The sequence below is a fragment of the Apteryx mantelli genome, chromosome 9 (assembly GCF_036417845.1).
Source record: "Apteryx mantelli isolate bAptMan1 chromosome 9, bAptMan1.hap1, whole genome shotgun sequence".
Lineage (NCBI taxonomy): Eukaryota > Metazoa > Chordata > Aves > Apterygiformes > Apterygidae > Apteryx > Apteryx mantelli.
This window is the reverse complement of record NC_089986.1, coordinates 30562951-30579604: the sequence shown is the minus strand read 5'-3', so window position 1 is coordinate 30579604 and position 16654 is coordinate 30562951. Positions and strand designations below refer to the sequence as shown.

The window sequence follows — 16654 nt, the reverse complement described above, 5'->3', positions numbered from 1 at the left end:
GAGCAAAACTTCAGAGACTGGCTGCGTACACTCTTCCTCAGCACACTACCGTCAGGGTGGCGGTGAACTGCCCGATTCCCTTCCCAGTCTGGAGGGGAAACCTCTCTCTGGAAAGGGACCTCTTTAAATCCTGAGCCTCCAGACATCTTCCTCTGGATTCTTCCTGCTGTTACAAAGCTCAGCAGCAATTATAATCCTAGGCCAAAGTTTCCCAAGATGCTTTCCCAGGCTCAGCACTGAGTCCTTTGACTCTCATGCACTGAGATTTTCAGAGGTTGGGGGCTTGGAGGCTTCAGAGGTTGGGGGCTTTTTTCAGAAAATCTATCCCCTTTAAGGCACTGCAGCTTAAAATTGGAGCTGTCCAGAGACAAAGCCCTTGGAAAATCTCTTCTTTGCTTATTCTGTTCACCACTTCAGTACTGTGAAGCTAAAAAGATCCTGTTCTAAAGGGTACTCATGGGAAGTGATGCTTGGACCTTTGGCGCTCTCTGGTGCTCTAGAGTGGACAAACGTAGCAGCTGCATGGTGCTGTGGACATGGCTGCTGCTCCGGACTCATGGACAGGGAGAGGGCTCGGCATGTTAGGGTCCTGCCCAGTCTGCAGGCCTCCCTGCAGTGTGACTGCTGAGCATCCTCTGCAGGATGAATGCTCCCAGCTCAGCAAAGCACAGGAGCAGGCTGACAAGAAGGTTTGGAGAGGTTGCACTCTGAAAACAGGGATGAATGCCAGAATTGGCTGAAATACTGCTGCAGTCCATTTAATCCAGACTGAAGCTGGGACGTTCAGTCTTCAGCCAGGAGCTGCAGTCTGTTGTGGGTGCGGGAGGCCACAGTTCCCACGAGGGTTTGCTGGGCAAAGCCTAGCAGAGTGGGTGCAGGTTGACTGTCTGTGGCCTCTGCAAAATGCTAACCCATGCCCTGCGCTCACCAGGAAACCGAGAAGATCATTGCTGAGCTGAATGAGACTTGGGAGGAGAAGCTGCGGAGGACAGAAGCCATCCGGATGGAGAGGTGGGTGAGACAGGACTGGGTTTCCCTGGGGTTTCCCCTCTTCTGTGGCTTGCTAGGAGCAGTTCAGTTAGTGAGATGGGGCTGGATGCCTCCCAGGCACCCCAACACAAGCCGTATTAGCCTTTAGGGCCACAGCCTGCTTTGAGAAATCCTCTTGAGGCACATACAGAGCTGAAACAGGCCTTAAGGCTGTGTCCCCAGGAGCAAAATAACCTAGGCCAGAGCATGGGGCTGTGTCCTGTCTCATGCTCATCTAGAACTCACTTTGGCACAGTGCTGTCCCAGGTTAACTAGCACTGTCCCAGGTGTGGTTCAGGACTTAGCGCAGGCCAGGTGGTGTGAATGAGGACACCCTATTTTGGGATGTAAGAGAGCACAGCCAAATGCCTGCAAGTTGAGTCAGGACTAGAAAATGGACCTCTATCAGTAGAGACAGTCTAATCCGAGGCCAACTTCCATAGCAACGGGAAGCCATGGGTTGGGTGCAGTTGGAAATGAATCGGACAGGGAAGAGTGCAGTCTGGATCCAGGATTGTGTGGGGGACACTGTGTCTGGAATTAGTATCTGTGGGTTCAAGCCTTGCCTTGGCCGTTCCCCCACACTGAGAGCTCAGGCAAATCATCACCCCACTGCTCTGTGCTGCAGAGGTCTGTCGTACTTGGTGTGTTCAAACCATTGCAGGGTCATGTGCTTCCGTTGCCTTTAGCCTGGGATACCCTCCTCTCTGCCCTTTGGTGTGTTACATGTGCTCCAGCTGGGCTGTTCTTCGAGGCAAAGGCTAGGTCTCCTCTGGATTATGGTCACGTGGCTGGTTTTTGGAGCTCATGTGGCTTTGACAGGCTCTTCTTTCCATTGCTCCTTCAGGGAAGCATTGCTGGCCGAAATGGGGGTGGCCATGAGGGAGGACGGAGGCACCTTGGGTGTTTTCTCTCCTAAAAAGGTAAGATAACCTCTTAACCTCTTCTTCACAGCAAATCGGGTACTGGTTTCCATCCCCATGGCTCAGTGTGTAACCCTTCAAACCTGCCCTGTCTCTGCTGGCCAGCCCCAATCATTTTGGATTAGCTTTCAGAAGTGTGAACTGACCTTTTGTTGCAATGGGCTGTTCACTCTGAAACGTATAAGGGACACTTTCAATATTGAACTGGTTTGCTATTTTCATCACTGGCCATTTTGATAGGAACAGATGGCTAAATTTTCTGTCCCAATCCCACATCACCTATCACAGTGGACACTGTCCCCATTCAGATGGCCCTAGTGGGCTCCGCTTATGGTTATTGTGTTGGTATTTCAATGTCAGCTGTTAAAAGCCTGTACTTTTGGGTATTTGAAATTTCTGTCTGTCACCCAGGCTGCCTCAGAAACCAGGGATCCTTGCTAAGAAATGTAGGTGCAGGAATAATAAATACTGTTATGGCTTGTAGTGTCCCGGAGAGTATTTTCTCAGCAAACACTGGCCATGCCCCAGATGATAGCTTCTGTGCCAGTGGACTCTGCCAAGTGCTAGTTACAGCCCATTATTGTTGATCACGCAGCTGTGCAATCACTGCAGTAATGACTTTCAGTTTGTAGCTCCAATCCTACGAACCCTGTCGATTCACCTCACATGCTGCACAGGCTGCAGAGGTGTTGGCATGTGTTGGTAGGACCAGGGTACCCTTGCATGGCTCTCCTACCTTGTTGTAGTGGATCACCACACGCGCTGAAGGTAAGACGGAGAGCAGCCCCATCAGCCTCTGCCTCCTGATGCTGGTTGGCCTGGCTGATGCTTGGCCTGACCAGACATCTTAATAGACGCATGCCCTTGCAGCCCTGCTGAGAGCATGCGGAGTCAAGGAAAGCAGGGTCTGCTCCCAGCCTCCGCATGGACACCTGGTGGTGAACCTTTTGGGGTCCTCTTCATGTGTGTCCTGGCATGGCTATTACAACAGTCCTCTTCATGTGTGTCCTGGCATGGCTATTACAAGAATTTTTACACCGTCTTCTTCATTTTTCGTTTCTGTCTCAGCCACTGCCCATTAGGTCTCCAGATGTTTATGTAGAAAGCGTGGGGGTTTATTCCCCTAAGCAGGTTGGTCTTGGAGGATGGTGTTGCTGTGGTGATCTTGGTGCCTACTTACTCTTCAGCTATCTAGTGGGTGGAAACTGCTCTAAATTCTCCAGATGCTGGCAAGGAAGATTAGTGTTGAAAGCTTGCAAAACCCATTTTGATTGAGAGCAAAACACAGGGACATTGTTGACCTGCTATATGTCATCGCTGGTATAATTATTTCCCTAGGGAGCTCGGTGGAATTTAAAACATTTGCCTTCTGTTAGCAAACCTTGCAAATCCAGAGAAAAATTGCAAGCTAAAAGAGTTTCGGAGCTTCTCCCTCACGTCCAGGGGCTACATGTCTGCTCAGAGAGGCCTAATGTTAAATGTCATGGCCAGCTTCTTCCTTCCAGCTACTGTGGAGAAGAGCCTGTGCTTCTCCCTGATCTCCAGCTCTCCTGTACTGTTTGGAGTGAATCTCTTGGATCAGTCAGGGCTCAATGCACTTTTCTGAAGGGGAAATCTCTGCATGCTTTGTGTCAACAGGTTGATAAGACATTTCTTACAGTATCACTTCTTATTTCTGGGAAACTCAGAGCTTCACCTACTAGTTCCCCCTTGACTTTGCCTACTGACTGAAGCTGCAATCACAACATTTTGCAGTGGGATTAGATAAGCTAGCTCCAGTTGCAGAGGTCTGTGGTCAGGGGAGAAACACTTCTGTCATCAAGAACAGAGTGGTTTGTGCCTCATGGAAAAGAAATGATTGGGAGGCAATTGATAAGAAAGAGGTCAGGAAGAAACTCAGCCTTGGGAAACAGGTTCAGATCTCCACTCTGCCATAGGCTTTGGATGAACATCCGGATAGGGACCTGTCCCTTTGGGTGCTTCATCTGTCCTTGTATCATTAGCAGAGGAAAAACAGGCACTTTTAGGTCACAGTTCCTTTCATCCTAAAAATTCTTCCTGCTTCCATGGGAAGCGTGTCTGTCTCAGCTGCATCCTCTGAAATAGGGCTGGGGAGGTATGCTAATGTAAGGGGCTGCAGACACACACCGCGGGCTAACAGGGTCCCACCTGATCCTTGGCAGGAGGCCCAAGAGACACTAAGCCATATCTGTTCAAGGACTCCTCTTGTGAAGTGCTTGGCTCTGTATCGGGCCTGTTTAAACCTGCATATGCATGCGTGCTAGTTTTCCACAGCAGCCGGTGGTAGGTACCAGTGCCTGGGGAAAGTTGCCCAGAGCGTAGCCTTTTGAGGAGAAAAAAAAGGAGGCATGTGAAGATGTGGAGCTTTAACTAAAGCCCTTTTAGGATCTTTAGGAGCACTTGTCCAGAGACCCGGCATACAAAGCAACAGCTCTCCACTTGCTCTTGCTGGGTTAGGCCAGAAGCAGTGGCCGCAGGGTTAGTTTATCAGTGGCAGCGAGCAGAGGGGGTCCTGCTCTGTGGAAGGGTGAACTGGCAGAGAATCGCTGCAGAGCCTGTCCTGTGGTGCTCGTCAGAGAGGCTTTGGGGTTGGTCTTCTCATGCTTGTAGAACCCTTGTGCTAAGAGGCAGGGACCAAGAGAGTTGGTTAATATTCAAACATCACTTCCTCCAGGCTCAAGAGCGGTGCATCCCTATGAGTAGGAAGTCAAGCAAAGGAGGTAGGAGACCTGCATGGATGAGCAAGGAGCTCCTGGCAAAACTCAACCAGAAGAAGGAAGTCTACAGAAAGTGGAAAGGGGGACAGGCCACTTGGGATGAATATAGGAATGTTGTCAGAGTATGCAGGGATGCGACGAGGAAGGCTAAGGCCCGTTTGGAATTAAATCTGGCTAGAGATGTCAAGGACAACAAGAAGGGCTTCTTCAAATACATCAGCAGCAAGAGGAAGACTAGGGAAAATGTGGGCCCTTTGCTGAATGGGGTGGGTGCCCTGGTGACGAAGGATGCAGAGAAGGCAGAGTTACTGAATGCCTTCTTTGCTTCAGTCTTTACTGCTCAGGCCAGCCCTCAGGAACCCCAGATCCTGGAGGCAAGAGAGAAAGTCTGGAGAGAGGAAGACTTTCCCTTGGTGGAGGAGGAGTGGGTTAGAGATCATTTAAGCAAACTTGACACCCACAAATCCATGGGCCCTGATGGGATGCACCCACGAGTGCTGAGGGAGCTGGCGGACATTATTGCTAAGCCACTCTCCATCATCTTTGAAAGGTCATGGAGAACAGGAGAGGTGCCCGAGGACTGGAAGAAAGCCAATGTCACCCCAGTCTTTAAAAAGGGCAAGAAGGAGGACCCAGGGAACTACAGGCCAGTCAGCCTCACCTCCATCCCTGGAAAGGTGATGGAGCAGCTCATCCTGGAAGCCATCTCCACGCATGTGGAGGAAAAGAAGGTGATCAGGAGTAGTCAGCATGGCTTCACCAAGGGGAAATCATGCCTAACCAATCTGATAGCCTTCTATGATGGAATGACTGCCTGGGTAGATGAGGGGAGAGCAGTGGATGTTGTCTACCTAGACTTCAGCAAGGCTTTTGACACTGTCTCCCATAGCATCCTCATAGACAAGCTCAGGAAGTGTGGGTTAGATGAGTGGACAGTGAGGTGGATTGAGAACTGGCTGAATGGCAGAGCTCAGAGAGTTGTGCTCAGTGGCACAGAGTCTAGTTGGAGGCCTGTAGCTAGCGGTGTCCCCCAGGGGTCAGTCCTGGGTCCAGTCTTGTTCAACTTCTTCATCAATGACCTGGATGAAGGCACAGAGTGCACCCTCAGCAAGTTTGCTGACGATACAAAACTGGGAGGAGTGGCCGATACGCCAGAGGGCTGTGCTGCCATTCAAAGAGACTTGGACAGGCTGGAGAGGTGGGCAGAGAGGAACCTCATGAAATTCAACAAAGGGAAGTGCAGGGTCCTGCACCTGGGGAGGAATAACCCCATGCAGCAGTACAGGTTGGGGGTTGACCTGCTGGAAAGCAGCTCTGCTGAGAAGGACCTGGGAGTGCTGGTGGACACCAAGTTAAGTATGAGGCAGCAATGTGCCCTTGTGGCCAAGAAGGCCAATGGTATCCTGGGGTGCATCAGAAAGAGTGTTGCCAGCAGGTCGAGGGAGGTGATTCTCCCCCTCTACTCAGCCCTGGTGAGGCCCCATCTGGAGTACTGCGTCCAGTTCTGGGCTCCCCAGTACAAGAGGGATGTGGCACTACTGGAGCAAGTCCAGCGAAGGGCCACAAAGATGATTAGGGGACTGGAGCATCTCTCTTATGAGGAAAGGCTGAGATAGCTTGGCCTGTTTAGCTTGGAGAAGAGAAGGCTGAGAGGAGATCTTATCAATGTGTACAAGTATCTGAAGGGAGGGTGTCGAGAGGATGGGGCCAGACTCTTTTCAGTGGTGCTGAGCGACAGGACTCGAGGCAATGGGCACAAACTGAAACACAGACGCTTCCATCTGAACATGAGGAAAAACTTTTTCACTGTGAGGGTGACAGAGCACTGGAACAGGTTGCCCCGAGAGGTGGTGGAGTCTCCTTCTCTGGAGATATTCAAAATGCGCCTGGATGCAATCCTGTGCAATGTGCTCTAGGTGACCCTGCTTGAGCTGGGGGGTTGGACTAGATGATCTCCAGAGGTCCCTTCCAACCTCAGTGATTCTGTGATTCTGTGATTCTGTGACCAAGGAGTTACAAACCCAACTGAGGATTGTGTCACTCTGAACTGCTGGGAGGCTGAGGAATCTCTGATTTCTACTGTCCAAGCCTTGGCTCTTTTGGGGAGGGGGGGAGTGTAACCCTTAGTCCTTGCATGGAAGAGCGTGTGGAGCCTCTCCCTGCCTGCTGATCATCCCGGCCGGGTGCAGGAGCTCTGGGGCAGGGCATTCAGCAGCCAGGCTCTCCCAGCAGGGTGCTGCTGGCTGCCCGAGGCTGGTGGTCCTGGTGGTTCTCTCTCGCCATGGGATGCAGCTCCCTGTGGAAAGCTTAGCCCTGCTGGGGCCAGTGCCTGATTCTCTGCAATCACCTAGAAAAGTACCTGCCTGGGGCATTTTGTTGTTGAGCTACAGAGGAGTGGGAGAGCCTATTCCCTCGCAGGGAGGCAGCCTGAGGTGCAGCTGAGTTACACATACCTCAGGAGCGTCCCTCAGCACCTGGGGTGGTCGGAGCAGACAGGGGTGACTTTTTCTTTGTCTCTCCCAGACGCCCCACTTGGTCAACCTGAATGAGGACCCGCTCATGTCTGAGTGCCTTCTCTACTATATCAAGGACGGGATAACACGGTGAGGACCAATAGCCCATATCTCAGGCCCTGGCTTGCCTTCCAGGAGCAGCAGTGCATTCCTGCTCTGTATGCAGGGACCACTAGGCTGTTCTGTCACCATCCATGTGCCCTAGGTAGGCCGCAAGGATGTGTGCATGGGTATCAGGCAGACAGCCTGCCCTCTTGCCTCTGGGCTGGGCACAGAGTTCTCTGGGCATCACCAAAATGGCATAGCTGCATGGGAAAAAATGTGCATTTCCGTGGCAATCTCATTAGGGACATTGATCTCGCTGTGCACTGAGGACTGTTCAGGTCGGTCCAAAGGATATTTTTGAGTGGAGCCCTGAAAAAGGGCTGATCTAAGGAAGGAGAGAGCCGGCTCGAGCTGTATTTCCTCACAGGGTTGGTCGGGAAGATGCAGAGAAGAGACAGGACATTGTTCTCAGCGGACACTTCATTAAAGAAGAGCACTGCCTTTTCCGCAGCGATACAAAGACCAGCGGTGAAGGTACCCCCTGTTCAAAGAGGCTCCACTTCCCTGGGTTTCTTCCACTCCCTAGTCCCTCTGAGTGTCCTCAGTGTGTGCCAGTACCTGTCATGGGCCATGCTGGTCCCAGCCTGGGCTGGCGAGGGTCCTGCCATCCTCAGGCTAGTGTAGCTTTCCTGGATGGGCCATGGTCTCTCCAGGCCTGCTTCCCTCCTGGGCAAACTATGACCATTGTGTAGCTGGGAGGGAAGCTTGTGCAAGGCCCAAGAAAAGTGACGTGCTGCTTGGTGAGGGAGGAGGGAAGATGGCTGGAAGGAGGTCGGGGCAGGAAGAAAGAGTAGATTGTACACAGTTGCCCTGCCCAAGACACTATGCAGAACCCACCCCCACAAACCTGGGTGCTGGCAGGAACCTGGGGGAGAAAATCCCTTGTGGGATGAGTCTGGGAAGGCTGGAGATGCAGGATGTGGACTCTGATCCCCTTTCATGTCTAATCTCCGCCTGCTCTTAGCCCTTGGGCTGCTCTGACTAACATGAGACTGGCTGAGCTATTTGTGATCCCTGTTCACTGCCCAAGTTTGGGTGCTCCCTGTGGGTACCCCAGTGTCCCTGCACTCCACGCCTGGGGTCCTGTCTGGGGCAGCCCTTCCTTTCCTAGGCCACAGAAACATTGGCCTTCCCTGGGCTCCAGGAGACCCAGGATGCCCCTCTGCTTGTGCCTTGTTTACACTCCCTTTCTCTCCCCTTCTTGCTGTCCCTGCAGTAATAGTGACCTTAGAGCCTTGTGAAGGCGCTGACACCTACGTGAATGGCAAAAAAGTGACGGAGCCCAGCATCTTGCGATCAGGTAGGACCCGCACCTGAAGAGGGTTGACTTGGGCATGGGTACCTAGGGCCTGACCAACAAGGGGCTGGCATGAGAGAGCAGCTGTTGTAACCTACATCCCTCCGTTAGGGCCCTGCAGTTCAGTGGGTCTTCCCATGCATTCTGGACTCCTCCTTGGTTAACTCTGAGCCCTTTTTCCGCCTCCCTGTGCACCCCCTCAGGAAACCGCATCATCATGGGGAAGAGCCACGTGTTCCGGTTCAATCACCCTGAACAGGCCCGACAAGAGCGGGAGCGGACCCCATGTGCGGAGACCCCCGCAGAGCCTGTGGACTGGGCCTTTGCGCAAAGGGAGCTGCTGGAGAAACAGGGCATTGACATGAAGCAGGAGATGGAGCAGAGGTGAGGAGCTGCGGAGGAGATGGGGGACAGTGGTAGGAGGAGGACAAGAGAGGAGACAGCCAGCAGGAGTGAGATATCTATATCCGGGTTTATCATGCTATTCTTCCCCATTCCTCCCAGGCTTCAGGAACTGGAGGACCAATACCGGAGGGAGAGGGAAGAGGCGAATTACCTTCTTGAGCAGCAGAGGCTGGTAGGTGGCCAGACCTGGCTCTTTCTCAGGTGCCTGAGCACTGCCAGGTCCTGGCTGGGCTGGGGTCACCAAAGATGTTTGTGTGGGGTGGCTCTTTGTTTCCCAGAAAGCAAAGGTGGTCTGGAAGCCTCATGTGCGAATCTGTAATTCTTGGAGCTGTCCATAATCACGAACCTGGAGGAGGGAGGAGGCTGGATTTCTTTAGGGAGGGAAGGAAGCAGGATGTGATGTGGAAAGAAGGATAGTCAGCATCTCATGCTTTGTGGGTTGCATCATTCTTCTTCCTGCTTCCCCCAGGACTATGAGAGTAAACTGGAAGCTTTACAGAAGCAAATGGACTCTAGGTATTATCCTGAGGCCAATGAGGAAGAAGAAGAACCTGAAGATGAAGGTGAGTGTTGAGTGAGAAAGGAGAGATCAAATATGGTGGGGTAGGTGGGAGAGGGCAAGTCCAGATGTGTTGCGTTTTGAGAAACAATATTACATGTAGATGTATTTGGAGGGAGAGGAGAGCTGGTGTGATCTCACCAGTCTTAACTGTACCTCAATCCTGTCAACCCTTCTGAGGAAGTGTTAATAAAAAACAGCTTAAGAATGGATGGATAAGAGGAAGGATTTTAGAATAAAGACAAAAAAAAATCAACAGTGCAAGGTATGACTGCAGAACCCCTCTGAGGGTTGGAAGAAAATAGCTGGGAGGATTTTTTGTGAACCATTTCCCCAGCTCTGTGAACTCTTTGTTCTGTTTCTCAAAGGGCAGCAGGTTAGAAATTCACCCTTGAGGGCGAACACAGCAATATTTTTTACAATAGCCCACAGCTTGATTCTGTCTGGCTCAGAAGCCCTGTTAAACCTCGCTGGAATTGCTGAGGGACCATGAAGCTGACAAAATTCCACTTACACCTTGAACAAAGTGACAGGATGACCCCAGAAGTTTAAAATATCTGTATTAGTATTGTGTTCAGTTACTGCACTCTGTTCAGAAGACGTCTAAGAACTGGCAGTGTTGTTTCACACAGAATAACCCGTCCTGTTTCCTGCGTCCTTTGTCTTCTGACAGAGGTGTGGTTTGTGGTGGTGTATGGGAAAAGGTGCTTTTGTGGTATTCCTGTGGCACCTTTCACTGTAGTAGGTCTTGATGCTTTTGTAGGTACTAAAGGGGCAAGAAGAGCAAGCTGTAATCCCCTAGGTGCTTCTGCACCAATGTCACCCCTTCTCGCCATGGCAGGTGGGGCTGGGTGTGCGTCTGATGCCATGCAGCAAGTGACTATCATCTCCTGTGTCTCTACAGTGCAGTGGACTGAGCGGGAGTTTGAGCTAGCCCTCTGGGCCTTCAGAAAATGGAAGTGGTACCAGTTCACCTCTCTCCGTGACCTGCTCTGGGGCAATGCCATTTTCCTAAAAGAAGCCAATGCCATCAGTGTGGAGCTAAAGAAAAAAGTAAGTACCTGGTGTCACAGGCCAGAGTTTCTGGGTTTCACCACCAAGGTATTTCACTGCGTGTTCGTTTCCCTTTTTTGGAGGAAATCTAGCACCTCCACTTTCCCATGTGGACTGAGCAAGCAGGTCTAAGCATGCATTTTCAGAGAGCTAATGGGACAGAACCTGTAGCAGGTCACTCATAGCGTGTCCCCATCATGAGTGTGAGTGTGTCCCCACACCAGTGAATCTTTGAGGGAAATTAAGAGTGCTAGATCTTTCTCAAAGACTGAAAAACACAAGAGAAGAATGACCAGCCTGGATGAGCGTACGGGTCTGTTTGAACCAGACAGAGGCCCAGAGAGTTGCCTGGGGGAGAGATGAGAATAGCACAGGCAGACTGTGACACTTCTCTGCTAAACTTTCCCAGCCTCCAGTGACTTGAGGCTCAGGGAATTCCTCACTCAGGCACACTATTTTTGTATTTAGCCTTTGGTGAACTGTTTTTGCATGAATTTATGCACCTACCTTTTGAAAGTGTGTAAGTTTTTGGTATATGTTATATAGCTGGGCAAGATTACCTCCTCAATGGACTGCAAAGCATCTCCTTGTGCTTGCTTACAACCACCTAAGGGTCATTTTTAGTTCTGCTATTACAAGAAATGGTGCATCATCTTTCTCTATTAGCTGTAAGCCAGTTCTTAGAGCTTCTGTATGACATATATCACCTGCAGCAAAGGACATGAGACAGACCGAGTGTGTGCGGTCAGGTGTTGCTTGGGGAAATGAGTGCCCCTTCTTGCTGAGGAGGGGATTGCTCCCTGTGTTCACACTCCAGGAGATTCACAAAGCACACAAGACTCATCTCCCAGGCTGAAGGTACTGCGTGGAGCCCATCGTCCTCAGGTCTCTCATGAGTGGATTGCTGTCCCTGTGTGCCCCTTTCCAGGTCCAGTTCCAGTTTGTGCTCCTCACAGACACGCTGTATTCACCTCTCCCTCCTGACCTTCTGCCTCCTGATGCTGCCAAGGACCGGGAGAAGCGGCCATTCCCCCGTACCATTGTGGCCGTGGAGGTGCAGGACCAGAAGAATGGAGCAACACATTACTGGACCCTGGAAAAGCTCAGGTAGGGTGAAAGACACCTATATTGGGCCAGCTTGATCCAGGAGGGCTGAGGCTGGCCATTTTCTTACAACTGCCTGCCGTGTTCCTCTCTTGCCTGCAGACAGCGCCTGGACCTGATGCGTGAAATGTATGACCGCGCAGCGGAAGTGCCTTCTAGCGTCATTGAGGACTGTGACAATGTGGTGACTGGCGGAGATCCTTTCTACGACCGCTTCCCGTGGTTCAGACTGGTTGGCAGGTGAGCGCTTTGGCTCCTTCTAAATGCATCCTGGATGCAAACGCACCTGTGCAGGAGGAAACGCAACTGGCTTCATGGTGCAGAGGATGTTCTTCTCCCTGGGACAGCGCTGTGAGGCAGCAGCTGCTAAGGGAGAAAGCATTAACCCCCTGCACCAGTGAGTCCATGGTGCAGAGCCCCTCTTGCCAGCAATGACTCTCCTCTGCATCCACTGCTGGGACCCTGATGGGACCACGAGCCACTGGTAATCTTCCTGTTGCCTTCTGTAAAGCTGTGCCACAAGGCACGGGCTCTCAACCTGCCGCTGGCGGGAGGTGGGGGGCCCTGGCAGTCCTACCCTTCCCCTATCTGTGATGCGGGAGAGGGGAAGGACTGCTGCTGGGGGCATGGCCCCAGGGTGGCTGTGGAGGGGCAGGTTGAGAACCCTTGCTGTCGTGACCTCCACACCCGCGGACGTGTGTTTGTGTGTGCGCACACGTAGGCGTTCTTGTCTCAGCATCTGTTTGTATACTGTACGGTACATGCCATGCGTCTCCATGTGCTTCCCACACGCCGGTTGGAAGGGTGCGGTGCCAGCGGCTAGGGAAGGCAGGCCCAAAGAGGGGTCTGCCCAGGTGGGCAGGGGGAGCAGGGCACTGACCCGCAGAACCCGACCAAACGTGTGTGTCGTGGAGGTGTCACCCCGTGCCACGCAGCACCAGTGGAGAGATTCCCTTCGATGCCGGGGGCGTCACCGAGCCTTGTGTCTAACGCTCCGTCCCTGCTTTGCTGTGTTCCCTGCAAAGCCAGCGTTGGGAATCCCCACCGTTCGCACCAGTTTGTTTGGTTGTTCTTTTTTCCACGCTTTATAGCCGACAGCCATTGGTGGCTTCCTTTTAAGACTCACTGGACGGGCAGGTCTTTATTTCCCGACGTCCCTTGGTTTAAGCAGAGAAAAAAAAAAAAAAGGAAAAAAAAGAAAGAAAAAGAAAGCAAAGCGAAATTCCTATTCTTGCTCTCTCTGTTTGGAACAGCTGGTGTTAACCTGTCTTCTATCTTGTTGTACTAACCTTAGTTCAGATATCTCTGGCTGCAACAGCTCTCCTCTTTTCAACACATGCATGAGCGAGCGCATGGCTGATCTCACCCCCTCCCCCACCTTCTCGAACCCCGACTCCGACATCACCGAGCCTGCTGACGAGCAGCACGAGGGGCAGGAGGAGGAGGAGGAGGCGGAGGACCTGGAGGAAGACATCTTTCCGGAGTGCCCGCTGTGTGATGGCCGGGATCCGTTTTACGACCGCTCCCCCCTGTTCAGTTTAGTAGGAAGGTTGGTGAGGTTTTAGGAGAGCATGCTGGGAAGGAACTAGCTCTTTCGCATGAGGGAACTGCTTTCTGACACGACTCCCACGTTGAGGGCGTGCGTCCCGTAGGCGCAGGGGGTGGCCGGCCAGCCGGGAGAGTCTCGGAGACCAGGGCGACATGAGGGGCTGCGAGGAGATGGCCAGCGAGGTAGGGCTGTGACAAGCCTGGTGGCGAGGGAAGCGGCCGTAGGAGTCCGTGAAGGAAGGGAGGCCGTGCAAACCCAGCAGGGTCTGCAGAAGGCCCTTTAGGCAGATCCCACAGCCTCCAGGGCATCGGGAGAGCGGCCTGTAGCAGGCAGGTGGCCCTTCAAAGACAGGAGGCCTCCCATGGCCTTGGCACCCAACGAGCTGGAGAAGTCCCCTGTTTTCGGGGCCTGCGTTAGGGTCTCGGTTTGGGAGACTTCTGAAGAAATATCCGTCCAAATAAGGGCGACCTCCTGCCAGCCCTTGTATGGGCTGGGAGTATAGGTGTTCACACATTCGTCGTGGTGGTAGTGTCATGAGATGGGGGGACGCACACGCTTCCAGGTGAGGGACTTTCTGCTGTGGGGTACTTGCAGACAGCGCGTCCTGCTGACACGGTGGTCGACGTGGGGGAGGCTGTCCAAGTGCAGCGAGGAGCGGGGTTAGGCATTGCGGAGAGCAGTGGTGTGCGAGGAAAGGAGAGCCCTGTTCTGGGCAAGGAAAGGATCTGAAACTGGGCTACGTTAGTCAGCCAGCGCGAGCCTCCCGGGATGAGAAGGGTGAGGTTTTCTCCAGGTGGCTCAGGGGAAAGCCATGGGATGCAAATGAAAATCTAGGACTCTGGAGGGAGAGGAGGACTCCTTATAAAGGTGTATTTTCTCTTGCTGCTGGTGTCCAGCATTCGGACAGGAATGGTTTCCCTGTGGTCTTGCAGCAGCCAGCACAAGAGCCGTTCGGGAAATTCATGCGGGGAGACCCAAGCTGCGGGACTCCAGCTTCTCCTCACCACCAGAGAAGGAAAAGAGCTTTTCTTTCTCTTTCCTTTTGTTAGGAAACTGCCAGGCTGGTTCAGTCTTGGCTTGGAGAAACCCTCCAGACACCACAATGCCAGCTGCACCTTGAAAATGTCAGTCACAATCTGCCCTTCCCAAAAAGGCCCTCCTGAAATGGCCAGGGGTGTTGCTGGCTCCCTTAGCTTTGCTTCGGATATTTTCCTGACGGAAGACGGGACTTGTGCCCAGGGCAGGTCCGTGAGCCTCTGCCCCAGAAGCCAAAGAGGTTCACGTAAGGGCTGCTGCGAAGCAGCCCCTCCGCACCAAGGTGAAAAGCACTGTGTCCCCCGACATGGTGAAGCTGAGGCTCTTCTTCTTCAGTGTGTTAAACCCAGGCTCTTCCTTCCTCCTCTGACAACTAGGAGCTGGGTAGTGGGAGCGAGATGGGGAGCGGAAGGGAACAACGTAGGGAGAGAGGGAGATGGGATAAGAGTCTTGCAGCCTCAGACCGAAAGAGCTGGGTTCTTCCACCTTTTTTTTCTTTTTCCTTTTTCTTTTTTTTCCTCTTGGGGGCATCTTAAAAACAAACAAACCAAACTGCCAAACAAGCCTCTGACGCAGTGGACCCCCCTCCCTGCTGGGGGGATGTTCCCAGGAGGTCTTCCCTTTGGAGTCTTCCGAATTCTTTTGAGTCTGACCTGGATTTGGCTCCCCGCGCAGCAGCTGTGCCGATCACATTTCTCGTGAAGTGTGCTTTGATTGGTTTATGATTGGATCCTTGTCTTTGATTTTTTTTTCTTTATTTCTTTCTTTAATTTTTTTAGTTTTTTAGTTTTTTAGCTGCTGGCTCTCTCTCTCCAAAGCTTTAGCGAAAATTGGGGTTATTTCACTTCTGTCTTCCTTTGGAAAGGCTTTTCTTTGGTCTGAGCATGCCATCTTTGCACCTCACCAATCTTGTGGTTAGTGTCCCTGCCCTTCTTCCTTTAGTGACACACTTGTCCCTCTCCTCCCTGCCCTCCTCCCTCTCTCCTTTTCCCTTTTTCCTCCCTCCTTGACCTTCCTGGTCTCAGTCTGCTTCAGGATGAGCTGCCCTGTGATTTCACGCAGTGACAGAGGAAACACTTAACAGGCAGGTGGTCCCAAATCCTCTCACTTGTGAGAAATCCCCTGCCAGGTTCTTGCAGGCCTGTGTACATGCACACTGCCCTTCTCAGCCAGGCACCCCATGGGATGGTCCAGCCATTTGTCACTGGTGGCCTTTGAGCAGAGCCGAGGCAATGTAGGATGCCTGAAAGCTCCACCTGCCTCCTCCTGAGCAGGAACAGAGCTGAGGCCCGTGCCTTGCTTTTTGCCCGTGGGGAAATGGGAAGTGTTCGTTTGACCACCAGCACTGGCAAATGTTGGGCTGCCTTGGGATTCGTGTGGGAGTGTGTTCCCTGTCCAGAGGGGAGGCTGCCCTGGGCCTCCCAGAACTATCCTGGCAGGACTGTCCTGCATGTGATAATTGTTGGGGATTGCATTTGCTTCAATGACTTGATTCCTCTGAAATTGCTTTGGGTGGAAAAAGCCCCAAACTGCTGTTTGAGATCAATCTAAGTTATAAGAGTAGGGAGAGCCTTTGGATTTCAAGGCTGAGGTCAGTGAGGTCGCTTGAATCTGCTTCGGAGTGTGCAGGGTTATGCCCTTCCTGCAAGAGCCTTCTGGGCTTTTGCATGCCATTTCATCGCAGTGCTGCCAAGCTCTGCCATTCGGATATCTCCAAGGATGTTTGCAAGGTTAGGAAGTTGGGAACAACGAAGTCAGCCACTTAGAGATGCTCATTGCCCTCTTGGAAGCCTCCCAAAGCAGGCATATCCTAGCAGTTCCCAGCATGATCCCAACTCATAAAATACAAGGACACTGTGTGTCAAGACAGTTCTGGACACCTGCAGATGTGTGCTGCTGTCCTGCACACAGGGCGCCCCACATCCTCTTGTTTGGGCAGCACAGCTGGGGAGAACGGCTCCCCAGCTGGCTTGGTGGGTGGCGCAGAACTGCAGGCAAGGGCGCTTTCCACATCTCTGCATGGAGCTTGCTGCCGAAGACATTGGGTGGTGACCGGTCACTGCTGAGGCCGTGGCACATCACGGTCACCACGGCATGGAAAGGACCTTTGAATGCTGCTTCTCAGGCAGAGAGGACAAAAATGTTCCCCAACTTCCAGAGTGAGCCTGGCAGTGGGAGAGAGACCTGCTGACCCAGGCTTGCTGCGAGTTTGAGGAAGGCAGCAGGAGGAGGCAACATGCTTGAGAAATGCATGCTGTGACCTTGTGAGCCCATCTGCACCTTACTGAATATGCCAGTACAGACAGAACAGCAGCTGTGGCCGTACTTGTCACCATCCAGCTTT

At 52.5% G+C, this 16654-nt stretch overlaps 1 protein-coding gene across 1 annotated transcript in view; it reads left to right on the top strand.

The window, feature by feature from the left end:
- KIF1A (kinesin family member 1A) overlaps positions 1-16654 on the top strand; it is a 60184-nt gene that overhangs the window by 19892 nt on the left and 23638 nt on the right. Inside the window, exons 15-26 of the mRNA XM_067301495.1 lie at positions 932-1011; positions 1877-1952; positions 7214-7293; positions 7676-7782; positions 8525-8608; positions 8809-8989; positions 9110-9182; positions 9480-9573; positions 10474-10622; positions 11551-11729; positions 11829-11966; positions 13021-13275. Of these exons, the coding sequence (XP_067157596.1) occupies positions 932-1011; positions 1877-1952; positions 7214-7293; positions 7676-7782; positions 8525-8608; positions 8809-8989; positions 9110-9182; positions 9480-9573; positions 10474-10622; positions 11551-11729; positions 11829-11966; positions 13021-13275 (1496 nt within the window). The remainder of the gene's footprint in view (positions 1-931; positions 1012-1876; positions 1953-7213; positions 7294-7675; positions 7783-8524; positions 8609-8808; positions 8990-9109; positions 9183-9479; positions 9574-10473; positions 10623-11550; positions 11730-11828; positions 11967-13020; positions 13276-16654) is intronic.